The 26,521-nt window shown below is 42.6% G+C and overlaps 2 protein-coding genes across 6 annotated transcripts in view; both read right to left on the bottom strand.

The window, feature by feature from the left end:
* The window catches only part of GAN (gigaxonin), a 32,437-nt gene extending 28,341 nt beyond the window's left edge, over window positions 1-4,096 (bottom strand). The window contains exons 1-2 of one of the 2 annotated variants that reach the window (XM_069968488.1): window positions 3,988-4,096; window positions 3,177-3,318 (exon numbers count right to left, since the gene is read on the bottom strand). In XM_069968488.1, coding sequence (XP_069824589.1) covers window positions 3,177-3,286 — 110 coding nt within the window. In that variant the 5' untranslated portion in view covers window positions 3,287-3,318; window positions 3,988-4,096. Of the gene's footprint in view, window positions 1-3,176 lie in introns of both variants that reach the window. The other variant, XM_069968487.1, reaches the window with a different exon arrangement.
* A 16,747-nt stretch (window positions 4,097-20,843) lies between these two features.
* Window positions 20,844-26,521, bottom strand: part of CPNE2 (copine 2) — a 93,860-nt gene continuing 88,182 nt past the window's right edge. For all 4 annotated transcript variants that reach the window (XM_069966006.1, XM_069966007.1, XM_069966005.1 and 1 more), the window contains 5 exons: window positions 25,460-25,514; window positions 24,861-24,912; window positions 24,203-24,336; window positions 22,819-23,055; window positions 20,844-22,464 (listed from right to left, as the gene is read on the bottom strand). In XM_069966006.1, the coding sequence (XP_069822107.1) occupies window positions 22,357-22,464; window positions 22,819-23,055; window positions 24,203-24,336; window positions 24,861-24,912; window positions 25,460-25,514 (586 nt within the window). In that variant the 3' untranslated portion in view covers window positions 20,844-22,356. The remainder of the gene's footprint in view (window positions 22,465-22,818; window positions 23,056-24,202; window positions 24,337-24,860; window positions 24,913-25,459; window positions 25,515-26,521) is intronic.

Here is a 26,521-nt window from a genome sequence, read left to right as displayed (position 1 = left end):
AAGGTGCATCCAAGGACCTTGGACACCTATTGCTGGCACCAGTTTTTCTTCTTTTAACCACTATTGATAGCTGCTAACCATTTTTTTTTTTTTTTACCAGGAACACCCCACACCTAGGAGCTATTGCTGTAAGACACTCCCTTCCCAACATGTCAGAGTGCTTTCAGACACAAGGACCCAGACACAGCCATCACAAGGACTGGAGTTTCTTCCAAGCAAGGAGCAAGAGTGTTGCTGCACGGTGACACTCCTAATAACACTGTTGGAAAGGAGGCTTTAATAATGGTGGAAAGTAGCACATCAGCACAAGTTCTAACAAGGTGACATCAGGGTTAATCTTGATGCTAGAGGCAAGGCAGACAAGTGCCGCGCCCTGGCAGGCTAGGAGAACTGATGTCTCTGCACTGTAATTGTTGTGGACAGAGATCTGAAAGCAGTCATTAGTTGGTGCGTTGAATGACTTTATACAGAGTTTATTTACCAGGCTCCACACAGCTACAGATGGCGGCTCACCCCTTCCTGTTACTATAAGCTGATGTATAGGACTATGAGACATTTCATATACAAGCACAAAGTGCAATGCTTTATATAAGAGGCTCTCCCAGCTCAAACACTATGCAGTGCCTGAGAGCTGGGACCCCCACCGATGCTCTGAAAAACAGGATGGCTCCTTTCACTTAGGGTTTACATTCCACACTATAATGGGGTTAGTATGAGAGTGTTTTGCTTTAGGGTGTTGGTGGGGATTTTGGCTCCTGGAAACACAACGTCAGTAGTTGACCATTATCAATCTAATCAGACTTTTCTCCGTCTGCTTTAAAGAGAATCTGTCAGCACCTAGGCTGGTCCCGAGGTGCTGACAGTGTTGTGTACATCTGTTACCTTATTTGAAGCCATCGGTGCTTCGGTTTTTCCACAATCTTGCCTGATACATCTGAAACAAGTGTCACAGAGACTGCGCGTACCTGCTTGCCAGTTCGCGCCTGCGCCGTGGATCTGTTTGGTCTGGGCACTCCGGCCGCCGGAATCGTGCATGCATTACAGTGCATGCGCAATTACAGCAATAGGAGTGCGCAGACTGGACAGATCCAGGGCGCAGGTGCGAACTGGCAAGTGGGCACACGCGGCCCCTCCCAGCAATGATGCATGCATGCATGCTTGAAGATAACGTCACCAGTAAGCAGGCGACCGGGCCAAAACAGGGAGAAGAAGTAGTGGTGAGACATGCCGAAGTGCAGCACAAAGGGGTTTTGAAACTCAGTTCCATTGAAGTAAACGGAGCTTAATTGCAAACTGCACCTGAACTGGAGACAACAGTAGGGGGAAAGTGGCCATGTTTTTGTAGCGCTGGATAACCCCTTTAAATGTATCGGGCAAGATTGTGAAAAAAAACCAAAGCACCAACGGCTTCAAGAAAGGTAACAGACACAATAGGGGCCACGCATTTACACTACACTGTCAGCGCCTCAGGACCAGCCTAGGTGCTGACAGATTCCCTATAATAAAAGTTAGGTTGTTGAGGATGAGAAATTACTTCCAGTGTTCACACTCTTGACAATCTTGCAAACTGTAACAACTATAACTTGACAGAACAGACACAGTTCCTGTCTATGGATGAGCATTACACTACATTTGACCTCCTAAGCTTGAAATTGGAGCTGGTGTGCTATCTGTCCCAGGGCTTGCCCTGTGGGCACCCGGATGGAGCCTCCCTGCTGAATACTTGTGCTTGCAATGTCAGCCACTTTTACTCGCTTAACCACTTCACAACCACACAGCCAGGAGGATTACTGTGACTCAACACTTTATGAGTCACAGGATAGGGAGGAATCATGTACTTTTCTACTGCATCATTAACCATTTAGCTTCAGGAGAAAACAAGGAAAGACAACTGATCTAAAGAGATAAGAGGACATTAGGCCAGGTACTTTTTCCTGCAGTTCTATATGTCCTGGTTACTATCCTATAACCAGGAAGATGGTGGAGAGATCGCTGGATGAGTAGGATGACCTGTAGTACTTTCACAGTTGCTAGTAAGAGATGGAATGGTAAGGAGGAGGCCACCAGGATCTGTTACGACAAGTTCACGTTGCATGTTTTTGGAACAGAATTAAACTATTCGCAGTACAATGCAGGTTAAAAGGGTTAAAATAGCCATTCATATGCTGCAGCAATAAAAACAAATCTGTGCATATGTTTGGAACATAAAAAGGTCACAGCTTAGCCAGAGGGTCACGGATGCAGTCCCAAAGTATTTTATTCTTCCTCTGCCATCCTACAGAAAAGCATGTGCATATCTTTGGGTATGCTTCAGTGATCACCCACTCTATTGTATATTGTTGCATCACTCACAGCTAAGCTGACAATTACCTGAGTTCCTGGGATATGCCTTGCACAAAACATCATTAAAAGCATGGAGACTGAAGTGACACTTATACATCATGATAGCACCAAAAAGAGTAAAAAAATAAAATAAACTGCAGGACATATCCAAGGAAGACTAGGTTATCTAAGCAGTAAGGCCAGGTTTACATTTAGTATTATGTTGTTGGTGTTTTCAACCTAAGCCAGGAGTGAAACCAACAATGAAAAAAGCTATAATGGAAAGATTTTACAACTTTTCCCTGTTGTTTTTGACCCACCCCTAGTTTTAACAAAAAAAATAGAGATGAGTGAATCTACAGTTTCTATCTGCATTCTCCTCATCAGGCTTCAGGGCTTTGAAGTCTCCTCCGCTCTGTGTCGCTCCTCCCCGGGTGCTGGAAAAAGCTGAATGCAGTCCTGGGATACTTCTCACAGTTTCCCAGGACTTGATCCATCTTTTCCCAGCACCTGGGGAGGAGCGACACAGAGCAGAGGAAACTTCAAAGCCCTGCAGCCCAATAAGGAGAATGCAGATAGAAACAAAGCGATTTGCTTCATTCCTTCTTCTCCAAGTTTCCCAGGACTGGATCCATCTTTTCCCAGCACCCAAGGAGGAGCAGCACGGAGCAGAGCAGACTTCAAAGCCCCGCAGCCTGATGAGCAGAATCCCGATAGAAACGAAGCACTTTGCTTTGTTCCTACTATAGTCAATCATCTCTAGCAAAAAATACATTCAATGTGGGAACCCAGACTTGGTGTAGAAGTCAGTGGATCACAGTATCCTATTCCCAAGATTAGAGGCGATGACTTACCTTATATAGGGACTTGCAGCAGCCAGAATATTCTTCTGCACTGGAATCTCCTGCTCCTCCACCACCAGGACCGCATCACAGAAGTCCGACTCCTCCCGGAAAGAACCCATAGCCCGGAGAAGCTTAACTGCATGCTGGGGATCTGACACCACAGTCATAGAGTTTGTCTCTGACATTTTGGATAAGGCAGGGGATAAAGTCTAATAAAAGCTACAGAAACGGTAACAGCTAAGTAAATAGATACAGGCTTTATATATCAGGCCGGGGACAATTCTACCTCCACCAGCTCTACAGAGGGGGAACACGAGAGATAGAAGGCAACATCAGGAAAGATTCTTCTAAAAGGAGTTAGGAATGATAGGATGTGACTGCAGCTGTAGTGACAGGAGTATATGGGGATCTATTATATACTTTATAGGTAATACACATGGAGGTCTGGTACAGGATTACCAATGGATGTTATGTATACAACATAAGCTATGAAGGGCTATGGAGCTGACAGGCATAAGGTGATAGGAGCATGCAATATGCATGGAGTGTAACCCTGCACTGTGCACACACGTCTGCAAGGACTAGGGGGGGCTATACGGGGCTATGGGACTGCTGCTATACGGGGCTATGGGACTGCTGCTATACGGGAGCACTGACAGGGCTGCAGCATACTGATCGCTCAGTGCTGCTCGGCTGCACCGGAATGACGTGAGCGCTATAGGAGAGGACAGGCAGCTATGACATGGGACGGCACACACGCGTCAGGAGCTCAGGACAGGCTATACTGGGGGCGGACAGACAGACACCGCCAGCTTCGTACGGAAAGGACCGTGTGCTGGCTGTACGGACGCCGGACGTCTGCTCCTCTCCTCCCCTTAGTGGCAGCTTCTGCTGTGCCGGGCTCAGCCGACAGCACTTGCGGAACAGCCCGCATGACGTCATCAGAATGCGCCCTAACCACGTGTCCAAACAGACTGCAGGCGTGGAGAGTACGGGGAGGGGACGTCACGTGACACTGTGGCGGGGGCTGGAGAAGCTGTGATGTGATGTGGAGAGTTTACTTACAACGGCAGCTGAGGTCACAGCCGAGGACGTCTAACAAACAACAGTGCAACCCTTACACCATAAACAGAGCAGCAGGGTGCTTCCTTACAAACACAGATTCGCCTTTTTGGCAGCCATAAATCATAATGAAATTATGTCGGAATCCAGGCACCACTAGAGGGAGCTACCTAAATACATATTTATACAGCTCCCATTGACATGAATGATACAGTCATCCCCTAGTATGGCTGCTCCTGATGGAACGTTATTACTACTCAGTAACATAGTGGCAAAATAGTGCACTTTCCATTGGCTCTTAGGAAGAAGATACTGATGAGAATTAACTTCAAGGGGAACTCCAGGTAAAGGTTAAAAAAAATTAAACTTCTGCAGAAGCATATAGCATTAAGCATATCCCAGTTTTGAAACTATTAAAAGTCCATTTGTTTTAGGGGTGTTTCGTTCTGTATTGTGTGGCTGTACTTCCTGGTTGAGCAGTTGTACACAGTACTACAGGTTCCAGAATGCAATGCTGTTCATCACAGCTGTTCTCCCATCCTGCCCATTCCCTGCCAAAAGCTGTTGCAGAACATCTAGGCTGGGTTCACAAATTGCAGTTTCATTGTGTTACTGAATTATTTGCAGTACTTTATCATTTTTCTGTGTTTCCACCCACACAACACACTGTATTCTCTACCTGTAACACCACACAGCACACTGTTACTTCCTGTAACACCACACAACACACTGCATTCTCTACCTGTAACACCACACAGCACACTGTATTCTCTACCTGTAACACCACACAGCGCGCTGTTACTTCCTGTAACACCACACTGTATTCTCTACCTGTAACACCACACAGCACGCTGTATTCTCTACCTGTAACACCACACAGCACGCTGTATTCTCTACCTGTAATACCACACAGCACACTGTATTCTCTACCTGTAACACCACACAGCACGCTTGTATTCTCTACCTGTAACACCACACAGCACGCTGTATTCTCTACCTGTAACACCACACAGCACGCTGTATTCTCTACCTGTAACACCCCACAGCACACTGTATTCTCTACCTGTAACACCACACAGCACGCTTGTATTCTCTACCTGTAACACCACACAGCACACTGTATTCTCTACCTGTAACACCACACAGCACGCTGGATTCTCTACCTGTAACACCACACAGCACGCTGTATTCTCTACCTGTAACACCACACAGCACGCTTGTATTCTCTACCTGTAATACCACACAGCACACTGTATTCTCTACCTGTAACACCACACAGCACACAGTATTCTCTACCTGTAACACCACACAGCACACTGTTACTTCCTGTAACACCACACTGTATTCTCTACCTGTAACACCACACAGCACACTGTATTCTCTACCTGTAACACCACACAGCACACTGTATTCTCTACCTGTAACACCACACAGCACGCTGTATTCTCTACCTGTAACACCACACAGCACGCTGTATTCTCTACCTGTAACACCCCACAGCACACTGTATTCTCTACCTGTAACACCACACAGCACGCTTGTATTCTCTACCTGTAACACCACACAGCACACTGTATTCTCTACCTGTAACACCACACAGCACGCTGGATTCTCTACCTGTAACACCACACAGCACGCTGTATTCTCTACCTGTAACACCACACAGCACGCTTGTATTCTCTACCTGTAACACCACACAGCACACTGTATTCTCTACCTGTAACACCACACAGCACGCTGTATTCTCTACCTGTAACACCACACAGCAGGCTGTATTCTCTACCTGTAACACCACACAGCACACTGTATTCTCTACCTGTAACACCACACCGCACACTGTATTCTCTACCTGTAACACCACACAGCGCACTGTATTCTCTACCTGTAACACCACACAGCACATTGTTTTTACCTGTAACACCACACAGCACATTGTATTCTCTACCTGTAACACCACACAGCACTGTATTCTCTACCTGTAACACCACACAGCACGCTGTATTCTCTACCTGTAACACCACACAGCACGCTGTATTCTCTACCTGTAACACCACACAGCACGCTGTATTCTCTACCTGTAACACCACACAGCACGCTGTATTCTCTACCTGTAACACCACACAGCACGCTGTATTCTCTACCTGTAACACCACACAGCACGCTGTATTCTCTACCTGTAACACCACACAGCACGCTGTATTCTCTACCTGTAACACCACACACTACACTGTATTCTCTACCTGTAACACCACACAGCACGCTGTATTCTCTACCTGTAACATCACACAGCACTGTATTCTCTACCTGTAACACCACACAGCACTGTATTCTCTACCTGTGATAAGTCTAAATTTAGATGTTGACCCGTCTCTATGGAGAAAAGTCAAATACCCAGGATAAAGGATGGTTATCAATTGATAGCTAGAGCTGTAACCTGCAGTATTACTAACTCGTCACTTATAAATCACGGACACAGATAAGACATTGTATCATGATTATAAGCCTGGATAATGGCCCAAGTTTTATTATGGTAATCACATTTTATAGACAGAATATGGGGCGGTACTACTCATTCATATGAAATATGTAACATCCAATACAGGTGGGGTTCCAAGTCACAAGACACATACATGTCACACTCTGGTAGGCCAGTCCATAAATGGTCAGTAGCATCCTGTACTGCGCAGTCAAAGTAGCACAATGTTTTGTTTTTCCATAAATTGTTTATAGATTACTGGCTCTCTTCTCCTTGGGTATTGTGATAACTTGGCTATAAATGATAACTTTCCAGGAGCTGTTCTCATTGACGTGCTTCCAGCATTCCTCTTCTTCATCCAGAACATCTCTCTGTCACCCTCTGATCACGCTCTGATCATCTCTTCATTCAGAAGGCAGTATATATAGGTGTAGTCATATAGGTATAGTGCAAGTAGGTAAAATCCCAATACCTGGCCTTATCAACCTGTAACACCACACAGCAGGCTGTATTCTCTACCTGTAACATCCTACAGCACACTGTTTTCTCTACCTGTAACACCACACAGCACACTGTGTTCTCTACCTGTAACACCACACAGCACACTGTATTCTCTACCTGTAACACCACACACTACACTGTATTCTCTATCTGTAACACCACACAGCACACTGTGTTCTCTACCTGTAACACCACACAGCACACTGTATTCTCTATCTGTAACACCACACAGCAGGCTGTATTCTCTATCTGTAACACCACACAGCACGCTGTATTCTCTACCTGTAACACCGCACAGCACTGTATTCTCTACCTGTAACACCACACAGCACATTGTATTCTCTACCTGTAAACTCTTTATTCTCTACCTGTGCACTTGTAAAAATGATAAGAAAAAATAAATGACTATATTTCATTTCTATTAGTGGAATCGAACCAAAGAAAACAAAATGGTGCTGGTCTCTGGATGGGTGATTTACCCCTAGACCACAGCTCCAACACAGACTAGGAGAATCAACTATATCTGATTGCAGATCAGTCCTCTGTTGACAGCTGAGTGAGCAGGAGGCCAGGCAGCATTGACTATTCATGAAAAAGAGGGAGGAGGAAGGAGTGGTGAGGTGTGCCAGAGTGAGGCTTAAACATTAAGGCACAACTCCTTTTTGACTCTTCATTACAGTAAGAGACCTGAGATTCTGCATAATCTACTGCACGGACAAATTACCAAAAGCTACCATGCACACAAGGGGACTGCCAGCACTTCAGGCAGTGCCCGGGTGCTGACAGATTCCCTTTAACCCCTTCAGGACCGGGCTAATTTTCATTTTTGCATTTTCGTTTTTCCTCCTCGTGTTTAAAAGACCATAGCACTTGCATTTTTCACTTACAGACCCACATTATTTTTTGCGCCACTAATTGTACTTCATCATTACAGACTTAATTTTTCCATAAAGTATGCTGTGAAACCAGAAAATAATTATATGCGCGGTGAAATTGAAAAAAAAAAAAAAAAAAGGATTTTTTTTTTATTTTGAGCTGTTTCGTGTTTACATCATTCGCCCTATGGTAAAATTGACATGTTATATATGTTCCTCAAGTCGGTACGATTACAACGATATGTAACTTTAAATTACTTTTCTTTTATCTGGTACCTTGATTGCGTTTATGCAACTTTTTGATCCTTTTTATTACAATTTTTCTGGATTTGATGTGACAAAAAATGTGCAATTTTGGGCTTATGCCGTTTAACCTTGCGAGATCGGGAATGTAATAACTTAATAGTGCGGGCGATTGCGCATGCGGCAATACCAAATATGTTTGTTTGTTTATTTATTTATTTTTATTTATAAAATGGGAAAAGGGGGGTGATTCAAACTTTTATTAGGGGAGGGGATATTTTATTAATAAAAACACTTTTTTTTTTACTGTACACTGTAACTTTTAGTCCCCCAGGGGGACTTTCAGTATTAATGCAGTGATCTACCATAGAGATCACTGCAGTAAACTTAATATAGTAATGATCGAACAGATCATTGTTGTATTACTCTGGTCTGCTGCAGACCAGATAGATGGATTGCCGAGCCGGGATCAGTGTCAGTGCGACGCTGAGTCCCAGTTCGGTAAGGAGAAGGGATCTCCCCTCCGCAATTGCATCGCGGAGGAAGATCCCCCACTAGACACCAGGGAAAGGGGGAAACAAATACATTTAAATGCAGCTGTCAGTTTTGACAGTTGCATTTAAATGTATAATTAGCGGGCGCAGGCAACCTCTCTCTGAACGCCTCCACCCGCATCAGGATGTACAGTTACGTGCTATTGCGGGAAGGGGTTAAAGCTGTCCAGGAAAAACTAAGGACACAGGTACATACTAGAACCGGGCTTCACTCTTGAACTTGCAATTCTATCTACTGAAAACTGAAGACTGTATGGACAAACATGATCACCCACCCCTCCAGAACAATTGACAGACAGAAGAGGAATGCAGCCTGAATATACAGCAGGCTACAAAAGTTGTCAGAGTTTAGTGCTATTTTTGGGTTATTACTCAGCCTAATAGTCCATACTAAATATATACACTAGTTGCAAAAAAAGTAGGGCTATTTGGCTTGTGGGTAAAAAATATGGAAAACATAAAAAGTTCACACCACAGTGATCATGCCACTGTACCATTCACAAAGTGTAAGACAGTTAATTCTGTATTGAACAGACCCACCTACCCACACTGTAACACCACCTCTAAACAAGCTTCTTGCTAGTGCGCAGCAAGTTGTGCAAAAAGTACTGAAACATTGAACAGGTGAACTTAATAGGGGAGATTTATGAAAGGGTGTAAATGTACACCGGGTGTAAACTGCCCACAGCAACCAATCACAGCTCAGCTTTCAGCTCTAGTAAAATATAAGAGGAGCTGTGATTGACTGCTGTGGGCAGTTTACACCAGGTGTATATTTACACCCTTTCATAAATCTCCCCCAATATGTCCTCTAAACGTTTGAATGTACTTGTCCAACTGTTTAACGTTTCAGTAGGTAGGCTTACTTTCAACTTCATGGACCACGGTACTCCAGCTCATCGAGGAAGGGAAAGATTGCTGAAGACTGGGGTACCTCAAATGGTGTGGCCTGCACTTGCTCCAGACTTAAAGAGGACCTGTCACCCCCCGCGCCGGGCTTCTGGCGCTGATATCTCCGTGACCTGACTGGATCAGGAAGCGGGACCCGGCGGGATCAGGTGAGTATAGGGGGCTGTAACGGGGGGTCGGGAGCCCGTCACCCCGGCACGGGGGGTGACAGATCTCCTTTAAATACCATAGAGTACCTATAGGATTAGCTGTGTCGCAGTGGAGAGGCTCCTTACTCCCCCAGAATCTCTGTACCCCAATTTCTGCATTCTAAGAGCCTTAAAGTGTCACTATAAGTTTCAAAATCTAAATCAACAGTAGGTGTGAAATAAAGCAAGTTGCAATATACATTTATTTATTTTTATTTGTACTCTGTAAAACAGAGCTATACTTACCAGAAATCCAGGTCCAGCAGATTTTTAGTCTTGTGTTGTTTGAAAATAACAGAGTCACGGCTCAATGTGTGCATCAATTATGTAACTGCCTTCTCTCTGTAAGAGCTCTATGACAATGCAATGATACTAAATATGTGTCTTTATTTTTTTTCTTACACTTTTACAAAAGAAAAAAGTTTTTGTTAAAAGTTATTTTTGTTTTATATTTTACACTTTTTAATGACTTTTCGATAATGTTTAAGGCTGGGTTCAAACTGCGTTTGACTCCAGGCAGCAAATCCTCCAGTCTGTGTAGAGAACACAAGGTTGCTTCCAGAGAGTGTGGGTAGCTACTGACCCAGTAGATCAGAAGACGCTGGTCCAAAGCACCATGTAGTTGGGCAAAGGCAAGCCAGGTGTGCATCATGGGTGGGCAGTAGCTTAGCAAAGTCAAACTAGACATGCATTTCCATGAGAAAATACATACAAAATAGTGCTTGAAAAGAGCACCCCTTTAAGGGTGCCTTCACATGTACCGTATCGCTGCGTTTTTAACGCTGCGTTTTTTACATGTGCGTTTTGATTTTCACATGATTTTCATGTGTAAATCACAATGCGCATGTAAAAAACGCAGCGATAATAACGCAGCGTTAAAAACGCAGCGTTAAAAAACGCAGCGATACGGTACGTGTGAAGGCACCCTTACAGTGAATTAAAGGGGTATTCCCCACAAGAGCTAAAAAAGTAAAATGCTCCCAAACCTATCTGGTCTTACTCACCAAGTCCTCCTGAGAATTTTGAGCCGTCTCCCATCTTTCTAGCTGCTTCTGTTCCATAGTTACAAGTTTTTTAAAAAGCCGAACTATATCCAACATGGCGCCGGCCAGAAAACTACATCTCCCATCATGCAATGCTTATGTCTGATTGGTACATGATGTAGCCGAGCTGATATGCACAAGATAACATAGCAGAGCTGTGTGAGCAACATAGCAGAGCTGTGTGAGCAACATAGCAGAGCTGAGTGTGTGAAATAGCAGAGCTGTGTGTGCGAAATAGCAGAGCTGTGTAAGCAACATAGCAGAGCTGAGTGAGCGAAATAGCAGAGCTGAGCGTGTGACATAGCAGAGCCGAGTGTGCAAAATAGCAGAGCTGTGTGAGCGACGGCCGCTGGTGATGAGGCAGCAGTAATCCACCCCCGGTGACGGCTGCTGGCCGGTGCTGCTGCTCTGTTGGCTGGGGGGGAACGGCCTGGGATACATGTAAGCTGCAGGGGGGCAATGTCAGGGGGCACAGAGTGGGGGGCACAGGGGCAGAGGCACACAGGTGACCTGGGGGGAGGGAGTCGGGAGACACTGATCAGCAGCAGCTGTCAGTGTCCTCCCTCACTTCAATGGGCAGGGTTAGAATTAGAAGCCAGCCCATTGAAGAGATGGAGGACACGTGATGCCGTCTCGGAGGGTGCGGGCCAGGAGCAGGGAGCATGTCGGGTTGGACTGAGAGCTGATGATTCTATGCAAACAGTGGGGGTGAGTGCATCTAGATAACAGCAAAACTGTGCAGAATCCATAATAACTTGATATTGGAAAGATGGAAAGCTACGGGTGGGCAACGTATTAATGCAAGGAATACCCCTTTAAGAGAAACTATAATTCTTTAATGACACATGGCATTTTTTTCTTCATGGGTCCGCTAAGGGTGTATTAGGCAGGTTCCTTGGTACTGGCCCTTTAAGGACATAGTTGGTCTTTGACCTTTCAGGGTAACTTTGTTATCAGCCTTTTAAGAGTGACTTTGGTGCCAGCCCTTAAGAGCAAAATCAATACCAGCCCTTTAAGAGCTAATTCAGTAGTGGTCCTTCAAGAGAATTTGGTACTGGCCCTTTAAGAGCAATTTTGAGTTTGCAGCAAAATGTTCTGCGATTCCCGTACTGTCAGTGTGAATAGCATTACATGCTCGCAGCAGAATTTTCATCCTACTGCAAATGCCATCCCCCGCAACAAGCTGCAGCCAGGTAAATACTTTTCTGGTCCATGCTCCAGCTTGCCCCTGGGGCCCCATCCGGTTGTCCTGCTCAGCCAATCAGCTTACAGTCCCGCAGCAGCTACTGATCGGCTAAGAGGACTTCAGGATGCCGGAAGCCCCAGAAACAGGCCAGAGCACAGACCGGTAAAGTATTCACCGGGCCACCGTGGGTTAAGGGGGTTGGCATTTACATACTCGCAATGGGATGAAAATTCTGCTGCGAGTATGTAATCCTATACAAACAGACAGTACGGGAGCCACAGCGGCTTTTGCTGCGAACTCGCAGCGTGAAATCTGCTGCGATTCTGTTATGTGTGAACCCACCATAAGAGTGAATTTGGTACCCCTCCTTTAAAGGGGTTGTCCGGCGATAAAAAATTATTCACAGAATAACACACATTACAAAGTTATACAACTTTGTAATGTATGTTATGTCTGTGAATGGCCCCCTTCCCCGTGTCCCACCACCCCCACCCGTGTACCCGGAAGTGTGGTGCGCTATACATTACCTGTCACGTGCCGACCACGGTCTCCGATCCTCAGCAGTGACGTCTTCTTCGGGAGGCCAGCGGATCTTCCCGAGTGCCGGCCGCCCTCTGCAGCGTCATCCGAAGCTCAGCCGCGATTGGCTGAGCATAACTGTGCTCAGCCAATCGCGGCTGAGCAGCTGATGACGTGGCCGCGTCATCAGCCGCTCAGCCGCGATTGGCTGAGCACAGTTATGCTCAGCCAATCGCGGCTGAGCTTCGGATGACGCTGCAGAGGGCGGCCGGCACTCGGGAAGATCCGCCAAGCTCCCGAAGAAGACGTCACTGCTGACGATCGGAGACCGTGGACGACACGATATGCGGTGAGTATAATGCACCACACTTCCGGGTCTAGCGTGGGTGGGGGGAAACACGGGGAAGGGGGCCATTCACAGACATAACATACATTACAAAGTTGTATAACTTTGTAATGTGTGTTATTCTGTGAATAATTTTTTATCGCCGGACAACCCCTTTAAGAGCGACTTTGGCACCGCTCCTTTAAGAGTGACTTTGGTGCTGTCCCTTTAAAAGCTACTTTGATATAGACTCCTTAACAGTGACATCCACAAGGGCCTTATAATGGTAAAGAAAATTGCACAAATTGTGGAAACCTGTATTTCTGTCAGTGTGGCAAAATCATAAGGATCTGCCATTTTCAATTGTCCCATTGGGGACATATGACTGTGTGGATGTTGTCAAGCATTGAGTTAAGGACTTCTATTGGCTGCTACATTTGAGCTATTTGCACGTGTGCTGTGATTGGCTGGTTAGTGCTGTGTGATATTTGATTTTCTGAACATTCCACTACTCATATCTATGAGGAATTTTTGGTCTTTAAAAGCAAATTTATTAAAAACAGACACATCTGATCAAAGTCCAAAATACTTTGACAATTTGAACTGAGTCCGTGTGCAAAGTGGTTTGGGCTGTATTAATTGCAGAAAATCATGAGAAACTGGGAGAAGAATAAAGAAAGGGGATTACAATATAGTGCTTTTATAAGCATTAAAAAAGGCAGAAGGATCTTGGCAGGCGGCACAGATTCAGTCAGGGCATACACAGGAGGGTCAATACAATACATGTCAGTCAGGAAACCGCACTACTGCTCAGGCACTACAGAGCAGGAAGGGCAGTGAGGAAAGGAGGGTGACAGGGTCTGAATGTATGAACAGCCACTTTAGGGTAAGAGAGAGCATGCAAGTAAATCCTATGGGCAAGAACAGCCTTGGAGGAGGAAGCAGTAAGAGCATGGGAGGAGGAAGTCTAGGCCGGACAGCATAAATTGCAGGTGAGAAAGAACGGTGTCTGCCAGGTGGAGTCATACACTGATGAGGTTTAGCTACTAGCATAGCATTGCTAACCTAATACCATTATGCATTACCCTGCCTCCCCATCAGCTTGTGTTGAGCAGGTGGGGGCAGAGCATAACAAGTCTGGCATTGATTGACTGATGCTCCTCCACCCAGTGTCAGGGATATGGTCAGCCGACTGTAACTAGGGATTATTTTTGCAGTAGAGTGTATATTTCAAGCCAACTCCAAAAAACCTCCACCCATTTCCAAAACACTTCGTAACTTTGTTACCAGTTGATAGATTTAACACAGTTGATTCTGAATCTGACACTTAAAAAAAAACTTTTTATGGATTTGCATTCCTTTTCTATGAGCCCACAAACAAAGAGACTAAGTAGTCCTCTCTACGCATCAACATGCCAACTTGCTTTTAATAAGTTATTTCGAATTTTGTATTTTGCTGAGCCTCAGTTGTTCTGTTGCAGCAGTGAAACTGGTTGGTTTCCATTTATATCCAGTCACACTTCATCCATACACCTCCATTTGTGGATCTATGAGGAAATCTTTGCTGCTGTCTCGGGCACATCCGGCATGGTTGACTTTTGGAGGAACACGGTATAAATAACACCATTTGTTATTTGTTATGTTGAGGCAAAGTCCAGTTGACCATTTGTCTGTGATATAACTCTGATCTGAAGTCAGTACAAAGCGTGCCCCTTGAGGAATGAAGTAGGCCCAGCATTAAAAGAGAGAGTGCAGAGATGTAATGAAATTGCATGAAAATTAAAGATCATGATTTACAATGGCTATTATGTGGACAAGTTTAAAGGCAATCTATCACTAGGTTTATTTTGCCTTAAATGAGGGCAGTATAAACTAGTGACAGAAATGCAGAACAGATCGGTGTATTACTTACATCATTTTGGTCAGCTGTTCTCCTAATATGCAGGAGAATAGGATTCTTGCCACACCCCTCCCCCCGCCTTCCAGCTGCTGATTGACAGTTGATTGCCTATACACAGCATTGAAAGATAACTGCCAATCAGCAGCTGGTGGACGGAGTTTTCTGCTTCTCATGAATATTGAGGACTACTGGGCTTATGCACATAATGGAGAGGACTGCTTATTGTCCATGTTATTCAGGAAGATATCTCTGGATCAGTTGCACAGAACAATGTAAGTGATACATCATTCTGGACAGCTTCTCTGTCACTAGTTTATGCTAACCGATGAAGAAATACACACACGAATAATATGCTTCATGCGTTTTTATCCAATATTTGAAAAACAAAGATGCACAAGGTATATTGACCCAAAAGCATGCTTATAAAGTCCAGATGCTATATGGAGGGAAATAAAGTCCTTTTAGCTCACATCTGAGCAGCTGTCATCTTGTAGAAGGCAAATGAAATTGCAGGAGCAGACGCCGAAGTCTGCAATATTTCATGGAAGTCTCCACTTTATTGGGTGAGTAAACTTTGTGCATCTTTATTTTGCAAATATTGGATAAAGGAAGAATTTTACATGGACTGGCAATTAAAGGGCATAAAATACCTGGGCATTACTGTAACACCGTCTATTTCTAAGTTTTTCCCGTTCCTCAAATCTATTCATGAGGAATTAATCCTAATGAGTAAATTAGAAATATCCTGGCTAGGACGTGTAGCAGCCTTCAAAATGAATACCTTGCCCAAGTTACTGTATCTATATAGAGTATTACCGATCTCCGCCCCCAAAGTATTTTGCCAGACCTATTTAGATATTACAGAGCAACATTAATTGCCTCTCTATCAGCATGGTGGGAGAATAAAATAGAAATCCCATGGGTATCTATAGAATATACCTTAATGGGGAAAAAGAATTTGCAAGCTATTATGTAGGGCCCACTATGGGGAATGTCAATCCCAAAGAATGCAACCCCAATATCAAGAACATGCCTTAGAAGTTGGTATACATTCGCATGTGAGGGCAGAGTGGAGCCTAACAATATAGCCATGAAAGCACCCATTGAGTTCTTAAATTGGGGCATGGATAATATTGATATTAGAGAATAGAAAAAAATAGGCATTAGCACACAGTTATACGTAGGAAATAGGCTGATGAAGTTCTCAGAATTACAGCACACCTATAATATCAGTAGCAAAGAAATGTTCCAATTTCTATGGATCAGCCATTTTCTGGAGGAACAAAGGAAACACCTTAGACCTTGCAGGGAATCACTGTTCCAATATTTCCATATAGAAAAGAGAGCATTAAAGATCCTTTATAATGAGATGGATGCGTGCACAACTTTTGAAAAAATCAAGCCATTCGAGACATGGGAAAGAGACCTAAGTATATTATATTCAGGGCCGGCGTCAGCACCCGGCTAACTAGGGCAAATGCCGGGGCCCACAGCTCCTCTAGGGGCCCAGTCCCGTCTGTTACTACATTTTTTTGTTAGTAAAAAAAAAAAGTGTAGTAACAAAGGGGACTGGGCCCCTAGAGGCCACATGTGACAGTTAGGGGCCCGCCGATACATACTGGGGTCCCCGGGCACCTGTCTTCCTTCACAAATCTTCCCTACAGCCGAGTAGGAAAGAGGACCTTTGAGTGTGAAGGACCTTTGATGATGTCACGGGTCATGTGATTGGACACCTGACCTGATAGAGGGCAGCATGGTAGGCTCTGCAAACTAATAGTGTTCTGTATGTGCTGGGGCTTCTAGTTGTTTTGAGTATAGAGGTCCTGCTGTAATATATATATATTTATTACAGCAGGATATATATATTACAGCAGGACCTCTATACACAAAACAACTAGATATCTGTATCTATCTATCTATCTATCTATCTATCTATCTATCTATCTATCTATCTATCTATCTATTTATCTATCTCTCTCCTATCTATCTATCTCTCTCTATCATATGAACATGGTAAGTATACACTGTATATCACTGCAGGACCTGTATATAGGAGAACGAGAGGTCTTACCATGTTCATATAATTATATATATATATAATGTCATGCTGGTGCTGCTAATTCTCCTGTATGCAGCTCCTGCATTGTGTGTGTGTGTGTGTGTGTGTGTATATACACACACACACACACACACACACACACAGCAGGAGCTGTATACAGGAGAACTAGCAGCACCAGCATTATATATATATATATATATATATATATATATATATATATAATCCTGTGACTGGGTCTGACTCCTCCAGAGTCCTGACTACCACAGAGATCAGGAGATACAGGAGGAGAAAGATATGCAGCAGCCGCATGTTTCTTTTTCTGCAAATCTTTCCTCACCTGTCTCTCCATGATTTGCTGCTCAAAGGGGCCCGCCGACGCTCTGTCGCCCAAGGGCCCACAAAAAGCTGGAGCCGGCCCTGATTATATTATATATATATATATATATATATTATTATAGTATAATATTCAGATGGTATCAAACTCCAACACACCTAAATACAATATCTCAAGCAAATACTGATAGATGCTGGAGAGGGTGTGGGCAGGAGGGCACTATGGTCCATGTGTTTTGGTTGTGCCCATGCATAGATGAATACTGGGAAAACATATGGACTATAATTGGGAAAATCATGCCAGAGGTGAATATAACAAAATCCCCCAAATTAGGGTTATTGATGATAGGGATTGATCAGCTGCCCATCAAATATCGGGGGCTAATCTGTCTAATACTGACCGTTGCGAAAAATCTATTGGCTAAAAAATGGAGAAGTACAGCGCTACCTCGAGTTAAGGAAGTTATAGCCGCTATACAACACGCATATAAGTGTGAAAAAAATCATAGCCACTGAAAGAGGTCAGATAACACAAAGGAAATGGCAGAAGTGGGAAGCAATAAGTAAAGATCTGGTTGCTAAATAGTAAAAGAGGAAGAGGAGGGATACAGAGAACACCTGTAAAAAGAGAGAGGATAAAGGATCGGTTGTTTAAAATATTTTGTTTTATCTCCTAGCTCACCTATTGTGGCCCTAATATAGGGTAATTGTATGTTTGTTAGTCTTGTTTGTTAAAGGAGGAAATGGGGGTGGGCACAAGCTCGAGCTAACAATGAAAGATGTGATAATTAAGCGCGGTTGGCGCTTCTTTGCTCGCCTTTAATACACTTTATAATGTGGATTGCTGTATGTATTCTTGAAAATATGAATAAAGAACAATTAAAAAAAAAACAACATGCTTCAGTCTTAGCTATCACCATGTCACCAAACATCACAAAACACCACTGAAGAATTAAAATTGAATATTTTAAGCATTTATTCTGCTATGGCATCAGTTTTGCAATGCATTTTAATACAAAAATGTCACAAGAACATAGTAGAGTAACAGTTAACAATACATTAATACATAAGCTTTAACATATAATCCAAAACTGAGATGGCAAGGGACATTAGGAACTACCATTACTTACAAGTTCCTCCAATAGGAGGAGCTCTAGATCCATTTTCTGCTTGAGCAGCCAGCGCTGTATGCACATCTCTTATTACTGTCTATCTGAGATATTTGTAGTTTCCGCCACAGGTCTATATACAAAAATGTACAAATGTATACATAATATCAGCAAATATCCATCTCAGTGTAAAAGACTAGCCCTAGAAACAGGCAAATCATGCCCCTCTTGCTCTTTTGGAACTATGTGTTCTCAGTACTCTTCTGAGCTTTGTAGTTCTACAGCAGTAGAACCTCCTTTTTTAAATTTGAATGTGTCTGTTCTCTATGTACATCACTAGTCATAAGTTACTTGTAACAGCTTTTATCCGCTATTGCTAATGAAATGAATCCCAATACTTGCTGAAATATCTGCATTTTTGGTGCCAAGTTAAATAAGCCAATGATATGGGAACCATTAACCCTATAAGTCTCCAACCACCCTTGTCCACAATGGATATGAATCACAGTATATAGGCATGTCTATAGATCATGGTTATCGTATATCAAGTATTGTGCTTTAAGTTACAGGGATTGTCTCATGCAAAACTAACAAAGCCCTAAACATGAAGCCATTGGCAACCTGCTTATATTCCCTGGGGAAGTTGTGTTTGGCCACTGCAGAGGAAATGTAGTGTTACCTAGCTCCCTTTCAACTGAAGGAAAGCATGTAATACTGTCAACCACACCAGGAATCAATTTTACTCTCTATTCTTCATATGCCTAATAGGGCACACAAACAGGATTAAAGTGAATCTGTTAAGAAGACATACAATACCTTTCATATACCCATCAGTGCTTCCAGACCATAGAAATATTTATTTTTTATTCTTCACTGCAAAGTGTAAAATATGTATTCCTAGGCCCTTAAAGTGCTGAAGGCTGTAATGCCTCCTTATCCCCCCTCCCATCCCTGACCCAGTTTGGGGCACAGCTTTCAGATGACTGTGAATCATGCAGTGATTGGGTTGGAAGTGAGGAGGTGTTACAGCCCTCAGGGGCTTGGGAAAACCTTGTTTTTCTATGTCATAGAAGCACAGCTGGATATATGGAAGGCACCATGTGCTATCTAACAGTGTCAGCAGTTTGGAATCTGAACTGCAGCCGACAGATTGCCCTTTAAAGCGAATGTACCATCAGGTACATCTTTTTTTTTTATTACACTAGTAGATTGGCGCCGGTGCAGGGATCCCGGTGGTGCAGTCTTTTTTTTTAATCACTGCCTGATTCCCGCACTCGATGCCATTGTTTTGCCATGCACAGCAAAAGAACTGGGCAGTGTTTTTAAAAATAAAGACTGCGATCTTCAGGCTGTTGTCGATCTGCTAATGTTAAAAAAAAAAGATGTACCTAATGGTACATTCGCTTTAAACTTTGGAAGATAAGATAAATATCTGTAATGAAACTACGGATAATAATTAGAACTACTAATTCATATATCTCTTTTGACATATACTAGCCATGCATGCTTCTTGACATCCATTCATATTATAAAAAATCAGACATGTTTCTATCAGCTGAATCCCACCAGATCACGAGAAGTTTTTATTGTATAGCTTACCATATATGTGTGGTCATTCTGTTACAATTTGTACAATGTACAGCAATCTACTTGTGCTCCCCCTATACCATTTAGCAAATCCTGTTCATCTCAATGTAGAATGTTTATCCACCTAATATTGGAGGTGCACACTGGCTACATAAAGTGCAAGAAGTGCCAATACACTATCTTCGAAAATCCATGTAATCATGACCAGATTAGCCCAAGATAGAAAAAGTATGCACATCCCAATGTAAAATTGTAATATACTTTACTGAAAATAGCAAAACTAAAAACAAACTGTATACAAAATGTAAAAACGACCTGAGGAGGGACACATCAACCCCAATTCACTAGCAAAGGAGACACTTACATGCAATGTAAGAGCGGTCATAGCAATACCCTGCCCAAGTGTAGTGCTCTTCCGCTGTTCCTCATTTTACTGGGTTCCTTCCTCATTTTATGATCCATTGGTAAGGTTGTTGATTGCACCTGCTTTTTATTGTGCTCATATAACTAAGTGTATATCTTTACAGTTGTATTAGCTGCACTTTGTCACTTTATGCATTTACAGTCCATATGTATTTATTGTTTGTTATTTATAATCCCAGTGCATATAGCATGGTGCACACTTCCTCTGTGACTTTACTATGTGATACTGAGGGGAGGGGGATACATATCATGTGAATGTATCCTTGGATAGTGAGGTAGGGTGATATTGTGTCCCTCCTTAGGTCGTTTTTACATTCTGTATACAGTTTGATTTTAGTCTGCTATTTTCAGTAAAGTATATTACAATTTTACATTGGGATGTGCATACTTTTTTCTCTCTTGGGCTTTTTTTCCCCTCTGAGACTTTAATCTCATTCAGGATCCTCACTAATTTGAATTTTGGAATAGATGAAATGAAAGCCTGGTAAAGGAAAAACACTACTCGTACAGCAACCACAGCTAGATTTGGCTCTCTTCGTCTACTAGCTATACATTGGCCATGTTCTTTTATTACGATAAACCATCACAACATGTAGTCTGTATTTGACAATATTTCAATGTGTTTGTCATGATATCGCAAAATGATAGTTGTTCAGATATCACAGAGGCTTGAAAACACGTCATACACATTAGCTGAATACATAGTCACAGTAGCCCAATTCTTTGTTGCTTCTAGAAATAAGCAGGGCCACTGTCCCTATAGCAATAAACAAACATACTCAACTGATCTAAGCTTTTTTTTATAGGGGTGCTGGTGTGAGGGGACCTGTCAGTTATCTGATATGTATGGCCAGCTTGAAAACACTAGGAATCTGCCATTGCTGTTCAATAAAATTGTCTTGATCTAAAGGAATGGACTACTCAAACCCCAATTTTTATAATAAAGGATAATAGGATAGCAACTCCCAAGTTGCTGTCTAAAAGTTATGTACCTCCTACAGTGCTGAGGAATAGTGTGATGTGCAGCTGCTCATGTTAATAGATGCATTCGGTGTTCAGTTTATTAACACTGCCTCTCACAAGTCCACAGTCACTCAACTTTACCTTCTGTAGTAACAACACGACTGCATTCATTCCAATACAAGAAAAACACAAGAAAATATTCAGACAAGCATATATGGCTTTGTTTTGCGAATATGGGACTGAAAATAAATCAAGTATACAATTGTCTTTTATGACAGTGGCATTTTGGCATGTACCTCATCTCGGTCAGTGCTACAGTTTTACCTCAGCAATGACAACTTCACTAATGTGAAAAAGTGATCTGTTACATTAGTCACATTTGTACCTAATAAACTATTTTCTACACCCTTTGTGGAAAATAGGACCTCAGATCTTTCTGACTTCTGCATTACTAGGGATGCTGGAGAATATTATAAGTAACCTATCATTTTCCACTTGCTAAGGCTGAGCGGGCATGCTAGAAGTTGTAGTATCACAACATTTGGCAGAGTCATGAGTTACAAAATACAATTTTAGTAACATACTGTAATCTATGACTCCATAACAACTCCAAACATCAGTTTCATGCCATCCACCTCAATCTCTAAACAAGTGCAGTATTTTAAGTCTTGTCCAATGAGAGGCCACCTAACAACTAGAAATGCCATATAATAATTCAATGGGCATCTCCATGATAACCAGAATACGATAGCAGCAATCCAGAACCAGAGCATAGCGCAGTCTCTGGCCTTAGAAAAATAAACAATGGCTTTAATACAGAAATAGGCGTCCGTGTCTAAGTGTCGCCATTAAAATTGTCATAGGTTTTCGGGATTGCTGGTTTTATACAAGGATGGCCCACAGGTCTCATTGCATGTTATTGTCTTGTAGACAGTTATACACCCTCAGCCTTGATGGGTGGGAGATTGTGGCTCTTGAAGTAATCTACCACTTGTTGTGGAAGTTCAGCAAGAACGGCTTTGGCCAGGGTTTCTTTAGGTGCCTGTAGAATAAAAATGAAACAAGTTGTTGACAATAAAATTTGATAAAGGTTAGAAACATAGGTATAGCTGGATGTACAAATACAGATATATTCCACTCCCCTAAGCAGAGTTGCCCCAGAGGCATACAGTAACTACAGAACCTTTCTTCCCCACTATCTTGTTTAATAGTGTCGTAATATCTATGAAGATAGAGGCTGTTGAGGGTTCTCACTGCTCATTGGGAAAAAAAAAGTCCTTTTACACAAGCCCTGCTCTCTCTTGGGTCCCCAAAGCAGACTTGTGATCTGTCTCCAAGCTACATACACCCTTGGTTATGGCTACATTGCAAATATATACTGGTGCTTTAGACTTACGTTACGGAACTCCCTGAATGGTACAAACTGCACAATGTCTCTTGAAGCCTCCTCTCCTGTATAGGATCTGAGCATTCTGTTATCGCCGTCAAGGAATTCCATGGCAGAAAAGTCTGCATTTCCCACTCCAATGATGATAATGGACATGGGCAACTTAGATGCCTGTACAATAGCATGTCTTGTTTCATCCATGTCACTGATGACACCATCCGTTATAATAAGGAGGATAAAATATTGCTGTTAAAGAAGAAGAAAAAAATAAGAAGTAGTAGAGAATGGAGTGCATGCTTTAAGCGGTTGTCCTTTTATATTTAAATATGGTGATGGTGTGATGAATAAAAATTCAGTGTCTGCAAATCCCCCGCTTGTGCTATTTTGATGGTACTAGTCCATGTTGGTGAGTGCTTCTTGCTTGTCTCCTAACAGGAAAGAAATGCCTGCTCAACCAATCTATGGCCGTTGTGGTGACTTGCCACTGACTGGTTCAGTGGGCATTTCCTATGTACTAAGACACAAACAGGAAGTGCTTGGTGGTGGGGAACAGCAGGGACAAAATGGCACTGTTAGGGGATTAACAGCATGTGAGTAAATATTTTTTATTTTTCATACCACTCTGAGCATGGTTAAAGGGGTTATCCATTGTTAGACATTTATTATTTTACTGCTGTTATGTAGAAAACGATAAAAGCACCTATGCTTACCTGTTGGTGCTCCCCCAATGTTCTGCCATGGTGTCAATGCGGTCCCCTGCTGACTACAGAGCCTCCATTTCTGAGACTAACTTGAGTGAAAGCCCACCCAGCCAATCATTGGCAACACTGCTGTTCCATCACAGTCAGTGATTGGCTGAATGGGCTGTCACTCCCAAACGACTTTGTCTCAGAAGTGGAGGCTCTACAGCAGCAAAATATAAAAAGTTGCCTAATGCTGTATAACCCCCTTAAATTAAAAAATAATTCTGCAGACAACCGAGAATTCTGTCAGTGGCATCCTCCATGATTAAGCATCACACCAGGAAACTTTCTATGTGAACTGTGGACAGCCCAATTTGTCCCACTTCGAACTTTGCATTTTAAATGCATTTTTTGCGCACAATGCATTCTTTAGTCATAACTAAACTCCAATTCTCTTTCTGTCTAAAAATAAGCAAACAGCTGCAAAGCATGAATGAGCTTAAATTAAAATTGTTTGCAGGACAACTCTCTACATGGAAGCCTCTTTACATGGAAGCCTGGGTCCTCTATGACAAATAAATGTTACCTGCAAAAAAACTGCTAAAGTGACAGCAATGGAGAAAGAAGATAAGATTACAGTACTTAGTACCTCGATCTATGTGGTGCCATGTAAGGCATGGTAGTTGTTTGCACTCTGGTTAGTTACTCACCCCTGCTGTCTGCTGCTGAGTTGCCTGAGCTGCAAATCGTGCAACATGATTAATGATTGGAGAAAAATTGGTGGGTCCATAGAACCGTATGTGAGGGAGACAAGCAGAATAGGCCTCTATAATGCCTTCCACTCCTATAAAAAGACAGAAAGGAGCTATTATAGCCTATGCAAATTAGTAAAGTACCGTAAATCATAGCTAGATGACATAGAAATACCCATGAAGTGGCTCATATGCAACCTAGGAAATCAACACAAACTGTTCTCTGTTTACCTCAGCTAGTCCTCTTGTCTGGGAGAAAGGTATTTTATGAGTGTATTAGCTGGCATATCTAATGCACTAAATCCCCAATGACGTAACATCCTAATACAGTGGTTGGCCACCATTGGCACATAACATGGTTTTCAGTATTGCGTCCAGAATCTAAAGACTGTCAACATAGGAACTAACATAGACTGTGGGCAAGGGACCTAATCAGTAGTATATGACTAAGTTTGCTTTATTCTTGGAAAAACAGATAAACCTATAATATTTGATATCACAGACAGACAAAGCTTACTCCCTCAAACCACTCATAGGTTGACAGCAGCTCTTCTGATTTTGCACTATTTATTCTCATCCAGTGTTTAGGTTATATGACAAATGAAGGACAACTAACCTGAGCAGAAAGGGCTGGTAGGATTGAAATTGATGGCAAATTCGTGAGATACCTGGAAAGCATAAAAAATAAACTACATTATGCTCTTAACACACACACACACACACACACACACACACACACACACACACACACACATATATTACTCCTCAAGATCTCTTAAGGTGTCCTTTGCTACCTACCTGCTACCAAGTTGCATCCCAAACAGCCACATATGTTCAATCTAAACAGCCCCTGGATACTTTATAATGAGGTAAATGGTATTCTGAACATGCCCCTATATGTAGAAATTGATGCCACATTCTGTAGAAATTAATCTTTTCATGGCACTTGTGCAAAATGCAAATGTGTCTTATCCAGTCAGGACCTGACTACTCTCATATGTATTCACAGCAGCTGCGCCCAAGTTCTGCCCATCCAGACATGAGTGGCAGAGTGAAATCTGTCATGTATACTGAGCCTTAGGGTTCAGCCACATGACACAATAAGATACCATCTTCTTCCCTAAAAGCACGCATGGAATCTAAGAAAATGACCACCATATTATGCACTGTGAGAATTATGCCCTTAACAAACAGATCATAGACATATTATAGTACCTTCCAGTCTGGAGGTAGCTGTGCACCAAACCCCAGGGCAGGGAATAGCTTGTCACTGCAAGTAAGAAAACATTTACATTTAGAAAGGATCAATTATTCGATATATCATGTAATGTTTAATTAGTATGTTAGCATAGGTGAATTTCTTTAAATATATATATATATATTCAATAAATACATTTCTAGTTATCCTAATCACATGTGTTTCTTGACAAGACAGTGATTTCTGAATGGCATACATAACCAAAGCTTTTATAAGAGATGAATTTTTTGTCACTTGACAGGAATCCATTTTTCTATCCCAGCAAGCAACAGAAGACAAATGAACGTGTTGCCGTGGTAACTGTTGTGCAGCTATCAGAATAAGCACTTAACATTCGCGGAGCACTAGGGGTTTGATGTGAGGGGTTTCTTGTAGTTAGATGTGAACCGCTATCACAATTAGTAACAATTCTCTTATAAAGGAATACTTTCAATAATTGAATGATAAGAAGTTCTGTCTTATATGGAGGTGTATCTGACACCTGCATTTTATGCCTTCATCTGCATCACAGTATATTTAGGGTTGCCTGTTCATTCCAGCAGTCTCTATAACTATCTCATCCTCCCCGTCATCACATTGTCCTTGTCAGAGGCAGCCCTACCGAACATAATCCTATCAGGTCACTGCCTTTCGCAATTTTAGCTCACTCCTCTCCTGTTGCCGTGATCATTTCCATTACCTGATTGGGCACATCATGTTCTACTGCAACGTACATTATGTCGCTGTCCAATTACATGCGGCCCTGTCCTCACATCACCTTCAAGGTTACTGCATCACACAGAAGCATCACACTCGTGTTCTGCTGCTACAATTACTCTAATAATCTTAATGAACAACCTTCTATTCTAGCCCACTTCATGACACTTCAACATTATATACAATACTAACACAACCTCTCAATGTTTTTGTATTTCTGACAGATTGGTTAATCTGCTAGAGGTTTCTTTAATCTCCTAACACCTTCAGAGATTTTACATTAATGGCTATCTTGTTCCTGTGTGTGACCACAACTCCTTTAG

This window comes from Dendropsophus ebraccatus, chromosome 4 (assembly GCF_027789765.1).
Source record: "Dendropsophus ebraccatus isolate aDenEbr1 chromosome 4, aDenEbr1.pat, whole genome shotgun sequence".
Classification (NCBI taxonomy): Eukaryota; Metazoa; Chordata; class Amphibia; order Anura; family Hylidae; genus Dendropsophus; species Dendropsophus ebraccatus.
Note: the sequence above shows the minus strand (reverse complement) of the source record. Positions and strands in the feature narration are given on the sequence as shown.